The sequence below is a fragment of the Somniosus microcephalus genome, chromosome 3 (assembly GCF_052327205.1).
Source record: "Somniosus microcephalus isolate GS21.2 chromosome 3, FLI_Smic_1.0, whole genome shotgun sequence".
Classification (NCBI taxonomy): Eukaryota; Metazoa; Chordata; class Chondrichthyes; order Squaliformes; family Somniosidae; genus Somniosus; species Somniosus microcephalus.
In genome coordinates, this window is record NC_140989.1 from 122,284,804 (window position 1) to 122,300,459 (window position 15,656).

General features: G+C 44.7%; 1 protein-coding gene across 1 annotated transcript in view; it reads left to right on the plus strand.

Annotated features, from left to right (window-relative positions):
- Positions 1–647: 647 nt before the first annotated feature.
- Positions 648–15,656, plus strand: part of LOC147121354 (utrophin-like) — a 210,784-nt gene continuing 195,775 nt past the window's right edge. The window contains exons 1-6 of the mRNA XM_085977745.1: positions 648–677; positions 2,211–2,303; positions 5,648–5,725; positions 8,283–8,375; positions 8,939–9,111; positions 11,563–11,678. Of these exons, the coding sequence (XP_085833871.1) occupies positions 648–677; positions 2,211–2,303; positions 5,648–5,725; positions 8,283–8,375; positions 8,939–9,111; positions 11,563–11,678 (583 nt within the window). The remainder of the gene's footprint in view (positions 678–2,210; positions 2,304–5,647; positions 5,726–8,282; positions 8,376–8,938; positions 9,112–11,562; positions 11,679–15,656) is intronic.

A 15,656-nucleotide genomic window follows, 5' to 3' on the forward strand; every position in this document is an offset into this window, starting at 1 on the left:
GCTCTCTCTCTTCCCCCCCAGTCGCTCTCTCTCTTCCCCCCAGTCGCTCTCTCTCTTCCCCCCAGTCGCTCTCTCTCTTCCCCCCAGTCGCTCTCTCTCTTCCCCCCAGTCGCGCTCTCTCTTCCCCCCAGTCGCTCGCTCTCTTCCCCCCAGTCGCTCGCTCTCTTCCCCCCAGTCGCTCGCTCTCTTCCCCCCCAGTCGCTCGCTCTCTTCCCCCCCAGCCGCTCGCTCTCTCTTCCCCCCCAGCCGCTCGCTCTCTCTTCCCCCCCAGCCGCTCGCTCTCTCTTCCCCCCCAGCCGCTCGCTCTCTCTTCCCCCCCAGCCGCTCGCTCTCTCTTCCCCCCCAGCCGCTCGCTCTCTCTTCCCCCCCCCCCCCCCCCCAGCCGCTCGCTCTCTCTCTCTTCCAACAACAACATGCCCTCGAAATAGCCTCGGCACCGCCGTGCACTCCAGCTAGTTTCTTATGTTTTTAAGAACAGCACAATTTAAAAGAGCAGCCAATTTAATTGTGAGCAGCACAATTGCATCATGGGGCAATGTAGCGGTGCACACTCCACAAGTAATGTTCTATGTGCGCACACAAGAAGTTCAGATGCTGGGACCAGACTGGCATGGAGGCATCTCAGTGTGTTCAGGAGGTAGTCACATATGCAGAATGCTTGGAGCCTGAACATGAGAGTAAGTCACCTGCCCTAACCTGGTTCAATGTTTACTAACATCCTCCAATGTGTGATTCCTTTTTAAAAAAATAATTATTGCTTTTTTTGCACAATGCTGTGAAAGTGTACTGGGACATGCAAGATATTCACTATAGAGTATTGGGCACAAAATGTTACAAAACCGATTGTGGGGAAAATTAAAGGGGAATGCAGTGCGGATAAATTCCTGCCATAGAGTATCTCCTTGATCTGAATTTAAAAAAAATCTTTTTAATGATTCCCATTTACTGGAATAATTTGCTTACTGATTGGAGCATTTCTTTTTTATGCCCTTCCTTCCTAGAAGAGACAGATTCAAGCTAGGGTGCAGTCCCACAGATGTTGGCTGCTCGCTGGTACCTAACCCAAGTGGCCATTCTCTGTGTATGCTTCTAGTCGGTCAGTTTTGGATTACTATTCAATCATGGGGGTGGCACAGCTAACCTCAATGCTGTTGTCACCTGAGTTCCACCCCACAGCAGTGAGAACTCTGGATTTTCCCCCTCTTCTCCCCACTCCTCAAGTCTAGTGTGCTGAGGATGCTTTTAGTATGCTGACTCTTGCTGCAGGTGAGATCCGCTAACTCGGCACCATACAGGGCCTAAACCTGGCACCTGATTGGTCTGGAATTGCTCAGTCCTAAACTGGGTAGCCAGTGTGCTTAATTTCAAATCTCTGATGGGTATAGTCAGTGAAGGGAAGACGTGAATACAATGGTAGTATTTAATGTCCTTCTGTTGATTTTATACAATGAGAGTAACTACTTGCGTTTATGTAACGCTTTCAATGTAGTAAAATGCCCCAGAGTGAGAAGTGAAATTGGCACTGAGCAGTGGTGGGAGGAAGGTTAGGGCAGGTGACCTGAAACTTGGTCAATGAAATTAGGCTTGATCCGCTAACTCAGCACCAGAGAACCTCCTGAACTGTTGGGAGATGTCACCATGTTCTAGAATAACTTCTGGACCTCTGATTAGAAAACCTAGCTCTGTTTTGCTTCTGACAACTAGGTAACTGAGTTGAAATAAACTATAGGATTAATTTTTAATGTCTTTGTGCAAATCATTAACTGTATGGTAACAAGAATTTGCCGAATCAATGACCTGTTCTGAAGAGTTTTCACCCTGGAAACTTAACTAAAATCAACAGCGGCGAAGGGCCCTTGCTTAAGTATCACGGCTCCTTCTGCCTGCTGCTCTTGTAGGTAATATTTTTACAGGATGCTGGGAATATAATGTGTCAAGTCTAAATATTTGGGGGAGAAGAAAGCTCTTTTTTTTCATCAGTTTTGTTATGAAGTTTACTTACCGCTAAGAGTTAAGAAAAGACTTTCGCAGTGATTTAAAATCTACTTTCATCAGTGGAGATAATGTGTAAACGAACTTGCATACTTCCTTCGAGATGCAGCTGTGATCTGAGTACTGATGTACGCAAGTTGTGAAGACTACTTCAAAGAGCAGTTCTGCAGCATGTTGTTTAAAAATGGGCATTTTCTGATTTTGTGTTACTGCTGTAGGGCGGAAAGCCACCGATCAAGGAACTATTTGCCGACCTCCGAGATGGCCGAAAGCTTTTAGATCTTCTGGAAGGACTCGTGGGACAAGTGTTGGTGAGGAGTTTTCAATTTAATAACTGCGCAGTTATACAGAATAGAACACTTTCTACTCTGATATTTTTATTTAAACAGTTATCAGTTGTAGGCACTGAGGTTCTGCACTCTACCTTATGGTTTGATCATGCTGCAGAACTTCAAACTCCAATATCTTATGGTACAGATAGTTTTAGATAGAGGCAGTTTTGTTCTATAGATTAACATCTATGAGGGCTATCTGGAGAATGTAAGAACTTCGTCACCAGCTGTGACTGTAACTTGCATTAACCCTTGCCTGGCTAGATTAAAGTTGAAAGGGATGGGATACCTTTAGACTGCTCGAGAGGTTTTTTTAAAGTTAATATTTACATTTGTACTGAGGATTTTAAAGTTTTTGTGTTTAAATCCAAGGCATTCTGCACCAGTAATAACCTTGCGCCTCTGTCCACTAAAGCTGCAGTCCTCCCCCACCCGAGTTCTAAATAGAAATCACACACACTCTTTAAAGTAATGACCAATTCCATCTACAGGTAGATTGATTTTTTTCCCCCCATGTACTGATATGAAACCTTCAAGAATTATAAAATTGTTCAATCGTACTCACCAATCTACCTGTCGCAGATGCATCTGTCCACGACAGCATTGGTAGCAGTGACCACTGCACAGTCCCGTCTTCACACTGAAGACACCCTCCATCGTGTTGTGTGGCACTACCGCCATGCTAAATGGGATGGATTCAGAGCCGATCTAGAAGCTCAAAAATGGACATCCGTGAGGTGCTCTGGGCCATCAGCAGCAGCAGAATTGTATTCCACCACAATCTGTAACCTCATGGCCCGGCATATCCCTCACTCTACCATTACCATCAAGCCAGGGGACCTACCCTGGTTCAATAAGGAGTGTAGAAGACCATGCCAGGAGCAGCACCAGGTGTACCTAAAAATGAGGTGCCAACCTGGGGAAGCTGCAACACAGGACTACATGCGTTCTAAACGGAAGCAGCATGCTATAGACAGGGCTAAACGATCCCACAATCAACGGATCAGATCATAACTCTGCAGTCCTGCCACATCCAGTCATGAATGGTGGTGGACCATTAAACAACAAACGAGAAGAGGAGGCGCCATGAATATCCCCATTCTCAATGATGGTGGAGCCCAGCACGTGAGTGCAAAAGACAAGGCTGAAGTGTTTGCCAACATCTTCAGCCAGAAGTGTCGAGTGGATGATCCATATCGGCCTCCTCCTGAGGTCCCCACCATCACAGAAGCCAGTCTTCAGCCAATTCGATTCACTCCATGTGATATCAAGAAACGGCTGAGCGCACTGTATACAGTAAAGGCTGTGGCCCTGAAAACATCCCGGCTGTCGTGCTGAAGACTTGTGCTCCAGAACTAGCCGCGCCTCTAGCCAAGCTGTTCCAGTACAGCTACAACACTGGCATCGATCCGACAATGTGGAAAACTGCCCAGGTATGTCCTGTCCACAAAAAGCAGGACAAATCCAATCCGGCCAATTACCTCCCCATCAGTCTCCTCCCAATCATCAGCAAAGTAATGGAAGGTGTCGTCGACAGTGCGATCGAGCGGCACTTACCAATAACCTGCTCACTGATGCCCAGTTTGGGTTCTGCCAGGACCACTCGGCTCCAGACTTCATTACAGCCTTGGTCCAAACATGGACAAAGGAGCTGAATTCCAGAGGTGAGGTGAGAGTGACTGCCCTTGACATCAAGGCAGCATTTGACCAAGTGTGGCATCAAGGAGCCCGAGTAAAACTGAAGTCAATGGGAATCGGGTGGGGGGGGGCGGGGGGAACCCTCCACTGGCTGGAGTCATACCTAGCAAAAAGGAAGATGGTTATGGTGGTTGGAGGTCAACATCTCAGCCCCAGGACATCGCTGCAGGAGTTCCTCAGGGCAGTGTCCTAGGCCCAACCATCTTCAGCTGCTGCTTTAATGACCTTCTCTCCAACATAAGGTCAGAAATGGGGATGTTTGCTGATGACTGCACAGTGTTCAGTGCCATTTGCAACTCCTCAGATACTGAAGCAGTCTATGCCCGCATGCAGCAAGACCTGGACGACATTCAGGCTTGAGCTGATAAGTGGCAGATAACATTCGTGCCACACAAGTGCCAGGCAATGACCATCTCCAACAAGCGAGAGTCTAACCACCACCCCTTGACATTCAACAGCATTACCATCGCCAAAACCCCCACCATCAACATCCTGGGGGTCACCATTGACCAGAAACTTAACTGGACCAGCCACATAAATACTGTGGCAACAAGAGCAGGTCAGATGCTAGGTATCCTGCGGCGAGTGTCTCACCTTCTGACTCCCCAAAGCATTTCCACCATCTACAAGGCACAAGTAAGGAGTGTGATGGAATACTCTCCACTTGCCTGGATGAGTGCAGCTCCAACAACACTCAAGAAGCTCGACACCATCCAGGACAAAGCAGCCCACTTGATTGGCACCCCATCCACCACCTTAAACATTCACTCCCTCCACCACCGGCGTACCGTGGCTGCAGTGTGTACCACCTACAAGATGCACTGCAGCAACGCATCTAAGGCCAGTATGATGCTGACAGTGCCATGAATGGGGACTGGTTCAGTGTTTGGAAACATTTCCACTGTGCGCTGCTTCTCTCTTTTTAAATGATTGCTTTTTTTTGTCCATTCAGTTATCTCCCCTCCCCTCTACTCCTGAAGGTGCTGCCTCTTGCTGGGATTCAGTTCCCCGAGTGCTGACACCCCTCTGGTACCTCTCTTCGGGGGCCATTCTTCACGTCTGGACCTAAACAAGTGAGTGCTGGCAGGCTATTCTCGCTGTCTCATATGCACCAGGCAAGCCTCCCCACGACTGGCTGGAGAAGAATAGTAATTCAGTCTGTGGAACTGTGCAGACCTGTGCCTCACCCGCCTTTGTTTATATTGGTATGAACAGGAACAAACAGTTTTCCAAACCAGGTGGCGTGTGATTACCATTTTATCACCTCAGATTCAGTACTTGTCCTAGATTGGTGGAGAGAATTTAAACGCGAAACCATGGAATCAGTTGCGTGACTAAAGCAGAGGAAAGTTTTATGATCCATGCAGGTGCTTTGACTCTTTGTGAAGCACATGAGCAGTTTTTGCTTGGTTTGATTGTATTGAGGAATGTTAAGTAACTGCTGTACGTTTCCAGTTTGCACATTTAACAGCATTGTTTGCATTGCTCTATTCCTATATTATAATTGCAGGAGCTGGTTTGGAATTGCAGCTTAGTGACTCTAATTCGCAATTTAGCTAAATCTTTTTATGGCCTCCCCTTCAGTTTGGTATGTTTCCTTTTTAAAATGCATCTTTCTGCAACAGACCAAAGAACGTGGCACTACCAGGGTACATGCTCTCAACAATGTCAACCGAGCACTGCACGTGCTACAGCAGAATAATGTGAGTCATTGTTTTAAATAACTAATCTTTGCCTTCATGATGCTCCTTTATTAATCTTTCAAATTTTGGATACATTTCATCGCATGTACCTTTTTCAGGATCTGGTAACTTTAGGAATCACCTTTTTATAATCTAAATCTCTGAGTTTTGACAACCCAGAGCTCAAAGCCCAAGCAACTGAGTCCGATTTGTATTTTTTTCCTGTCTTCTTTGGATTTTGTGGGCCCAGGAGGTTTGAAAAGGACTGTTTTTAGCACTGTGGCCAAATTGGTGATAAAGTATAAATTAGGACGCCAAGATTTAGTTGTGTCAGTAACTTGAGTTATATGCAAATTTATAGGAAGATGGATTTAAGCTTTTTCTGGGGCTCCCGATGCTCCATGGTAGGCACATGGCCCATGAACACAGAAGTTTGGATACCTTTGGTCTAATGGGGGAGGGTAGTTTACAAGGATAATAGTTCAGGACACACTGGGGTGCAGAGTAAATTTTAACATGAAAGCGGTCAGCCTTTTCCAAGGTTCTGTTCAAGTTTAAACAAGATTACTAAACTTTTTTTCTGGAAGCAGCTGTAATTTTCTTCAATAACTTTTTAATGATTAATCTTTCATAATTTAAAATGTGATTGTGTGAAAAGGTGATGATTAGTATAGAAAATGATCAGGTGCAAGTTAGAGCTTGATGCTGCACTAAGGTTTGGGTAAAACGTTACAGTTGTAAGTGTTGCATTGTACCTATCTGTGCGAGCTGGTAACTAAAAGTATCAAACGTATGTTCACAAATACTCCTTTAACCTTGTGTGTGGGAATTTGGATGCCACAGATTTACAAGAGTCAACCGAATATTTTTATATACATTTTGTATTGTCTGGACAAGTATTAAAATTCAAATGCAAAATTGTATAGTGTTCTTTTATAAAAATGCAACACTATCTCTCAATGTTTGCTCCTTCCCTCCCCCCCCCCCCCCTGTTTTGTTTTGGATGAGGGGGGATGTTGTCAGATGGTTTATCAGGAAGTGTGATTGTTGCAGGGACCTACCTTCCTTTTCCTTCTCCTGCAGCCCCCATCCCCTAAAAGAAACAATTCTGGGAAAGACCAATTCCTTCAAGGAACTCTTAGTGAGAGTTTCTGTGAGTTTATTGTCTTAATGTTATAGCCAAAGGATTACCCATCAGATATTTTTTCACCAAACTCTTAATCCCTGACTGCTACGTAAACTATAACTGTTGATTTAGCGCAGGTTTGTGCTTTAAGGATCTTTTTTAATCCTGTGCACTTCAAATATTTTGAGTGAAAAAGTGGACGACTATTTGTTCGTATTTGATATCAAATTGCACAATTTTGTTGCAAGATTATTTTCCCTGTGTCTAAGCAAGTATATTGACCAAACTAAATGTTTCAGACTATTTACCTGCAAGTACAGTGTGCATGTACTTTTTTCCTGAAAGAAAATACAGCATTATTCAGAGGCAGCAGCAGAATTAGACACTCAAACTTTTCAAATTGCCCTTTGAAAAGAAAATTAGCAATGGATTATAATTACAGTATTTTAGAAGGAAAATTTAAATCATGTGAAGATTTCAAAAATATAATGCCAATTCTGGTTAGTACGTCAAACCATCAGTTCAAGGAATGCATGCTAATTTTCTAACTTATGAAAATCATTTGATAAAAGTTGAGTGATAGATTTAATCTCAAAATACCTGCCGGCTTCTGTTCATAACTATCTGGCTGGTTCTCTGATGTGAGCATCTCCCACTAGCAATTGAAGACTTGCACGAGGTCACTAGCGTGCAGACTTACACGGGGTCACTAGCGTGAAGACTTTGATATTGTCTGGTCAGTTCACCTTTTGGTTAATGGTGACCAAGTGTTGGTGGGGGACTTGATGAGGGTGGTGACATGAAGGTCAAGGGCAGATAACTGGGCTTTCCTTTATTCAAGATGGTCAATACCTGGCCGCTATGTGGCATGAACATTTAAGCTCAAGCCAGGGCTTGTTCTATGATGGCATTAGCTGCTTCATTATCGGAGGAGTTGTGAATGGGGCTGAACACTGTAGAATTGTCAGTGAACAGCCCCACTCCTGACTTTATGAACTAGGGAAATTCTTAAAGAAGCAGCTGAAGGTGGCTAAGCCAAGCATGGTTCCGAGAGGGACTCCTGTAGTGATTTCATGGGGCGGTGTTGACTGATCTCTCACTCCACAACCATCTTCCTTTGCATTAGGTATGACTCCAGACACTGCAGGGTTTTCCTGCTAGGGCTCCTTGGCGCCCTTCTCACTGTCTCAATTCAGTATTAAAACTTGATGTTAAACAGGGTGTGGAGGAAGTTGTATGTGCTCATTTCATATCATAACTTAACACTCCCTCTGAAAGTTGGTTTGTACAGTATAATGTAGTTGCTCTCCTTTTGAGAGAAACTTTGAATAGGTACAATGTTGCTGTCCTTTGAGATAACTCTCGAGATAGATGTAGAACTTAGCGAGTCTTAAAAGATTTTAGTTTCTGTTGTGATGTAAAGTTCACTCCTGTTTCTACCCTTCCCCCCAGGTGGAGCTGGTAAATATAGGTGGAACTGATATTGTAGATGGAAACCATAAACTGACACTTGGGCTTATTTGGAGCATCATTCTACACTGGCAGGTGAGTAAACAGTTACCTGCTTAGTCCTTCTGCTTGTTTATCTACTGAAGGGTTCTGATGCAGTTTCTATACCCGAAACTAAGGAAGCCACCAGCTAAACTTTAATGAGCAACTCTTTCACACGTATGAATTGATCATCTAGTGCATTGAAGGTAGACTTGACTGAAGCATCCTTAATTAACAGGCAGCAGATAGAGTGGGTGAGATGGTCTCTGTGGGAACTAAATGTGCACCCAATGGTTGAGTAGTCTGAACAAACCATTACTCATTGCCTGAAAGGGTGGTCAAGGCAGAAACCCTCATCGCATTTAAAAAGTACTGGGATATGCATTTGAAGTGCCATAACCTACAAGATTCTGGACTAGGAGCTGGAAAGTGGGATTAGGCTGGATGGCTCTTTTTCAGCCAGCACAGACACGATGGGCCGAATAGCCTCCTTTTGTGCTGTAAATTTCTGTGATTTTTCTTCCCTTCCCCAGCTTCTGCCAGAGATTGAAGTGCTTTAATTTTAACCTTTGTTATGAGTTGTTTTAACCTGGCTAATTATATATTATTTGACACAGGTCAAAGATATAATGAAAGCTATAATGTCAGACCTGCAACAGACAAACAGTGAGAAGATTCTGCTGAGCTGGGTCCGCCAGTCAACCCGACCCTACAAACAAGTTAATGTTCTGAATTTTACAACCAGCTGGGCTGATGGACTTGCTTTCAATGCCATTCTTCATAGGCACAAGTAGGTATCAGTCAATAATTAGGCAAGTAGATGTGCTTTAGGCTACAACAATGCTACTTGTACCAGAGGATTTTAGACCTTATCAGTGACACCAAATGATTACTGGTTGAAATTTTGCTTTTAAACTCATTGCTGTGTCTCTTTCTACTTTTTAAAAAAAAACTTGGAGAATCAGATAGCCGGCTGAAGACTTGTTTAAAACATGGGAAACATGTATTTTCTGCAAATGTGGCTTCAAATTAACATTCAATTTGCTCTGTAGTTACACTATTTCAGAATTGTAATGCATTGTTTTTCTTGGGACAAAATTGAAACATTTCTGTCTGTGCTGTTATATTTACTTTACTTTATTTTTTGGTGCGGTTCATAAAGGGTTAAAACCAGGTTGAGTTGTAGAATGATCCAGTCTGGCTGATGCACATGAGTCAGTATAATTCAGGAAGGCCTGGATATCCAAATGTTGATTACCATTGTTCTTGGATGAAGCAACATCTCAGTTTCTCTTCAGTATTTGCTTGGTACAGGTTAATTTGTCCCCAGGCAGAGGGACCAAGACATTCAACTGAAATACAAACATCTTTTGTGTCTTTTAAAATAAATGTTTGATTGGTAGCTTTATTTGAGTCTGGGAGATAGATTTTTCATTTCCTTTATTCGGTCAAGCTACGGAGGATTTTGAAATTAGATTCGAATCCCAGACCAGTTTCTTTTCGGTCCTTTTGCAGCCACTGTAGAGAGAAGGGTCAAAGGGGTTCTATGGAAGGTTAGCAGTAAACTCCTATGAAAGGTTAGCGAATGCCCATGGAAGGTAATGGTCAGGGTCCTTTGCTCAGGCCAAGGTTTACTTGACTCTTAGTGCAGGAGACACGGCTTTTATTTATATTCTAGGAAGAGTAACTAAGTTTGTAGATTACTGTAAATCTATTTGTTTTGATAGTGTCTACTTATCTATTTACTGTTCCTAAACCAGCTTGGTAGCTTATAGGCTACACCAGTCTCACTGCTTTCCTTAGTCACAGAAATCATGTGAAGCCACATGATATATCTGGTAGCCAAATACAGTGACTAGGGTTCCTGTTGAACCCCTGAGCTTGATGGTTACCTGGTTTGTAGAGAGTGAAGGTTCACTTTGTGGAGTGGCCTTTGGGCACTCAACGTGAGAAAGTCCAAAAGCATAATGTTTGTTTGATTTTGTTAGATGGAGTCCAAGCTTTTAGAATTATCTTTCTTGCTTTTTCTTTCTCCTGCACGGGGATTGGGTGTTCTGGTACCTTGTCCAAGGTGTCACTATTGATGGGCAGGTCTTGATGGTGGATGTTGGCAGGCTATTCAACTGCGGAGCATTATAGCTGAGCCCGATTCTGTCTCCACCTGACATCCACACCCGTTCACTTCCAGCAGTGGTCACTGGATAGGAGTGAGACCCTTGCCAGTTTTTCTCTCCCAAATCCTTTTCCAGTTGTAGTGCCCCAAATGTTAGTTGGCTGAGATTATCTAATTTAACACAGACCAGTAATCGAACTTGGACCTTATTGGGCTGTGGAACTTGGCTACTTGCTGATAAACTTGCTGAGCTATCATGGAGCTAGAGTTATTTTTTGTTGGCAGTTGCATGGAGCCAAATACCTGCTGATATTTTCATTACATTTGCTAACTGGGATAAAGATCCTCTTTAATGTGAGCTCTGGTTTGTAACATAACACTGAAGATACTGTGCGGGACTGTATGTTTGTATGAATTTAAACAGTGGATAAGGTAGATCTGCTTTCACTCAAAATTCACCCCAACTGTAAGGAAGGGAGGGAATGACCCAGATCAACAGTATTGGCAGTAAATTGGTACGTGGCATATTTTTGTTTTTGAAACTTTTTAGGATTTTAATAGGGAAAGGTTCTTTCCCATTTTTACTGGACTTTTTATTGCACTTACTACAGTTATAAGAAACAAATGTGACCTCTAATTGAAAATTAAATGCCAGAAATATGGAAATCATCCCTTTATCCTCTTTCCCCACCTCCACTTTGCAATTATCTAATAAATATGAACCGTTGCTTTCTAAGTTGCTGTATAGTAGGAGGATGCAGTCAGTTTCAGGAATGTTTGTTCTTCTGTTTAGTTAATCAGTGAGTGCCTGTAGGCCATTTGACCAGGGTCATCACAGCTGAGCACAGTCCTGCTGTTACCTGACATTCACACACATGCAGTTCCGTGGGGGTCAGGGATTGGTGATGGTGCTTCGTGATCTCCAGTTGTAGCATTTCCTTGCCTGCATTCGCTGAAATTGAGCACAGATCAGGGACTGAACCTGGAACCTTGCTGGCACTGTGTGGCGCATTTGCCCACTGGGATCTAGGCACTGCCTATCATACTTTGTTTGTAACTTAAAATTATCCCCCTACATCATTTTGTTTTTTGGTTAAGCATTGTTTTAAAACCATGTCTCGCTTCCAGACCAGGTTTGTTCAGCTGGGATAAAGTTACTAAGATGTCTGCAGTGGGACGGCTGGAGCATGCTTTTAACATGGCCAAAAAGCACCTGGGGACAGAGAAGCTGCTGGACCCTGAAGGTAAGCTGTAGTTTGGTTTAGAGTGCCTGGCTCCGGTGCATTACACAAGTGCAATTAATTAATTTTGAATGATATAAATTGGTGAGACTGAGCAGTGCTACATAATATCTGCCATCTATTCTGTGTTTTTGATCTTGGCCTTGTTCCTGAAGAGGTGGGTGGGGGGGGGGGTGGGGGGGAGTGAGATTTGGAGATGGAGTAAAATAGTTACTGAGGCACTTTCATGTACCACCTCACAGTGCATTAACAGAGGCCTTCGATTAGGTTGGCCACAGTCAGTACATGACCCAGGCCACGATGATATAAAACCCAATCTCATTTTGTAATAAAAACAGAAAAAGTTGAAAATACACAGCAGGTCAGCATCTGTAAATAGAAAAGATGGTTATGTTTTGGGTGTACGCCCTCATCAGAACTGAACACTCAAATAAATAGGTGTTTTAGTAAGGTTGGAAAAGCTGAGAAAAACACAGTGGGGTGTGACCCACCAGATATACCAATCACAAGGAGACTTAAAGTAGTGAGCCACAGGGAGGTCAGGGTCACGCTTGTGGAGGCGCTTGATAAAGCGGTCACCTAATTCCTAATTTCCCTTTGGTCTCCCCAGTGTAGCGAGGCGTTGGCTGGAGCAGTGACTGTAGTGCACTAGGTTGGAGCATACCCATGAATTGCTGTCTCTAATTTTGCATCTTTTTGTTTACCATTTTCAAACTAATATTTAACTTGGCAAAAAGAACTTTGTAATAATCAAGTTTTTTTGAGCAGTTTAAGTGGCCTAGATTAGTTACAGTGAGACCTTGTGTGTGCTTAATTTCCCATACGTTTATAGTGTTGGCAAAAGGGGACTCTGCTCAGAAAACTGTCCCTGGAATATTCCTCTGTTGCATTGGCCAGATGCTAGTGTTTAAACACAGTCTTATTTTATTCATTGAAAGCTGTAAAATCTGTACGTGGAATTATGTCTTACTAGCTGAAGTGCCCGGCGGTGCCGAGGCTTTTTCGAGGGAATGTTGTTGGAAGAGAGAGAGAGCGACTGAGGGGAAGAGAGAGAGCGACTGGGGGGAAGAGAGAGAGCGACTGGGGGGAAGAGAGGGAGGGGAGGGGTGGGGGGAAGAGAGGGGGGAGAGAGGGGAGGGGGAAGGGAGGGAGGGGGAAGGGAGGGCGGGGAAGGGGGGGGAGGGCGGGGAAGGAAGGGGGGGGAGGGAGGGCAGGGGAGGGGAAGGGAGGGGAGGGGAAGGGAGAGGGGAAGGGAGGGCGGAGGGGGAGGGAGGGCGGGAGGGAGGGGAGGGGAGGGGGGGGATGGAGGGCGGAGGGGAGGGAGGGCGGCGGGCGCCCCCCCCCGAGGGTCGCGGCCCCCGACCCCCCCCCCCCCCCCCGGGAGGTGAAGACCGCCGATTGCGCGCGCAGCAGGAGCTGAGACGCGGCGTGTCTCTCTCGGCCGGCGGGCCCGGTTGCCAGGGCAACCGTGACGCTGACCAAGCCAGAGAGAGAGACGCCGCGTCTCAGCTGCTCCTGCTGCGCGCACGCCCCCCCCCCCGAGGGTCGCGGCCCCCCCCCCCCCGAGGGTCGCGGCCGCCCCCCCCCCTCCCCCCGAGGTGAAGACCGCCGATTGCGCCCGTTGCCAGGGTAACGCTGGACGCTCAGCAAGCCCCGGCAGAGAGAGACGTCTCCGCTCCTGCTGCGCGCGCACCCTAGCGGCGCTGGGCTGAGGCTCGGCCCTCCAGCCTTCGAGTGGGGCTGGGAGGTGCCTAGCTCGGGCGTGGGTGCGGAGGAGACGCCGAGGCTTCTAGGCCTACCTGGAAAAACGGGGAAAGGTAGGAAAATTAATGAGATTAGATAAGTTAATTACTTTCTAAATCATTTTAAAAAAAAACAATGTGTTTTAAAAGCAACGTTTTTTTTTAAGACGCAGAAAGCGGGAAAAAGAAAGGAAAAGTTTGGAATCAAGATGGCGGCGACTCACCTCGGTTCAGAACGATAAAGCCCGGCCACACGCGCACCGATTGGCCCGGCGGCACACGCCAGCAACCCGGCGTACGATTGGTCGAGCTCGAGGTCACTCTGTCGCTAATGAGCGGATAATGAGATGCTAATGAGCGGAATGTTGAAGGTTTTTGGGATACCGCGGGCGCAATTTTAGCCCGGCCGAAACGTAAATATGCTTAAAACCGTCTCGGAAGCGTAAGCTTTCTTTGGAGGTAACGCGCGCATAGGTACGCCCTGTAACTTTCGAGTGCATACCCGCAACGCACACGCGATAGACAGACAGACAGACAGACATAGACAGACAGACATAGACAGACAGACATAGACAGACAGACATAGACAGACAGACATAGACAGACAGACATAGACAGACAGACATAGACAGACAGACAGACGTACGTACCGATTTATATATATAGATACTTGGGAAGAGTGTTTATGGCCAATGAAATTTAGCTTGGTAATTTCTGTGGAAGAGCATGTAGCCTTTGCTTGGCAGTTATTGTGTTTAATTTGCATTCTTGTCCATCTTCAATTTTATGGTTGAAGATGGGGATGTCACAGTATTTTTTTGCTGGACTATTCAGTCTACATTTAGCGACAACATTTGGATTCCTTTAATAAATTGTACCCTCATAAATAAGGTGTGTCTGCGCAAATCTAACGTTTTAATGCCGTGCACCCAGGGTTTTTGACAAGATTACCCAAGGCAAAGTGATTCTCCCATGAAATCTAAAATGATTTGTAATGGATGCCTTCAATTTCATGGCTTCCTGCAACTCTGAAATGGGCTGAAGTGCAGTTTAAGGTGAGGGCAGTTGAGGCACAAAGTGTCATAGTGATGATGATTAAATGTATCCGTGGTAAGTTTAGTCATTCTCAGTAATTCCCTAAATTTGTGCTGTTCCAAATGCTTGACTAATTGTTTACAGTTTTGAGCAATTTAATTTACATTTTTGCAAAGTAAAACTGACATGGCCACCTCCCATGTTAGAGATTGAGATAAGGAATGATGCAAGATGTATTCTGTATTGACCTTGTCTTTCTAACTGTCGTCTTTTTGCTGCACTCTATTTTGGTAAACTTCACTGAATGTTGGGAAGCAGTATCTTCTCATTCAAACGTAAAGGGCCATTTGATTGAACTATACGATCACAGTTGTCATTTTGCGAAATAGCTGTAAAACCTGTGTTGCTGCCATTGAAAATTAGCATTTTATAACAAATGTTTTTAATCTGTATTGGTTGGTATTCTAACTGCTGTCCTTTTGCTACACGATGTATTTTGGTAAACTTCACTGAATGTTGGGGAAAGGAATTGATGTTGATAGTAAAAGTGACCCTTTTGAGCAAATCTGGCTGTATGCTGATTTGAGTTCCATTGGTTCAATCTGGTATGGGTTTGCAAAATTGTATCCTTCAGGTGAATGGATTTAGCATTAGCTTATGAAGCACCCTCTTACTGTTGCACCTTTGGGCTTTGAAACCTGTAATATTTGTGCATATCTCTTCCTAATATAGAGGAACAAATCAAACTCCTCTGAAATTCAAATTGCCACCCCTTCCCCCTCATTTTAGTGCACTTTCTACAGCTCTTCAAAGATGGCTTTTTAAAGAAAGAAAGACTTAGATTTATATAGCGCCTTTCACGACCACCGGACGTCTTGGCGCTTTACAGCCAGTGAAGTACTTTTGAAGGGTAGTCACTGTTGCAATGTGGGAAACGCAGCAGCCAATTTGCGCACAACAAGCTCCTACAAACAGCAATGTGATGATTATTATGTCCGTGTATAATTGAGACACGGACTGCAGGAGTTGATTATAACAAGTCTTTACTGAAGGGAGACAACCTGGAAACTGAAACTACAGAAGCCTGCTAGGGCCTTTTATACAGGGGTGGTCACTGCCGGTACTGCAGTCTGAGACCAGTTATTCCCTTAAAGGTACATACACAACAGTTCCTCCCCTTTTAGATAAACAGTACATAACATTC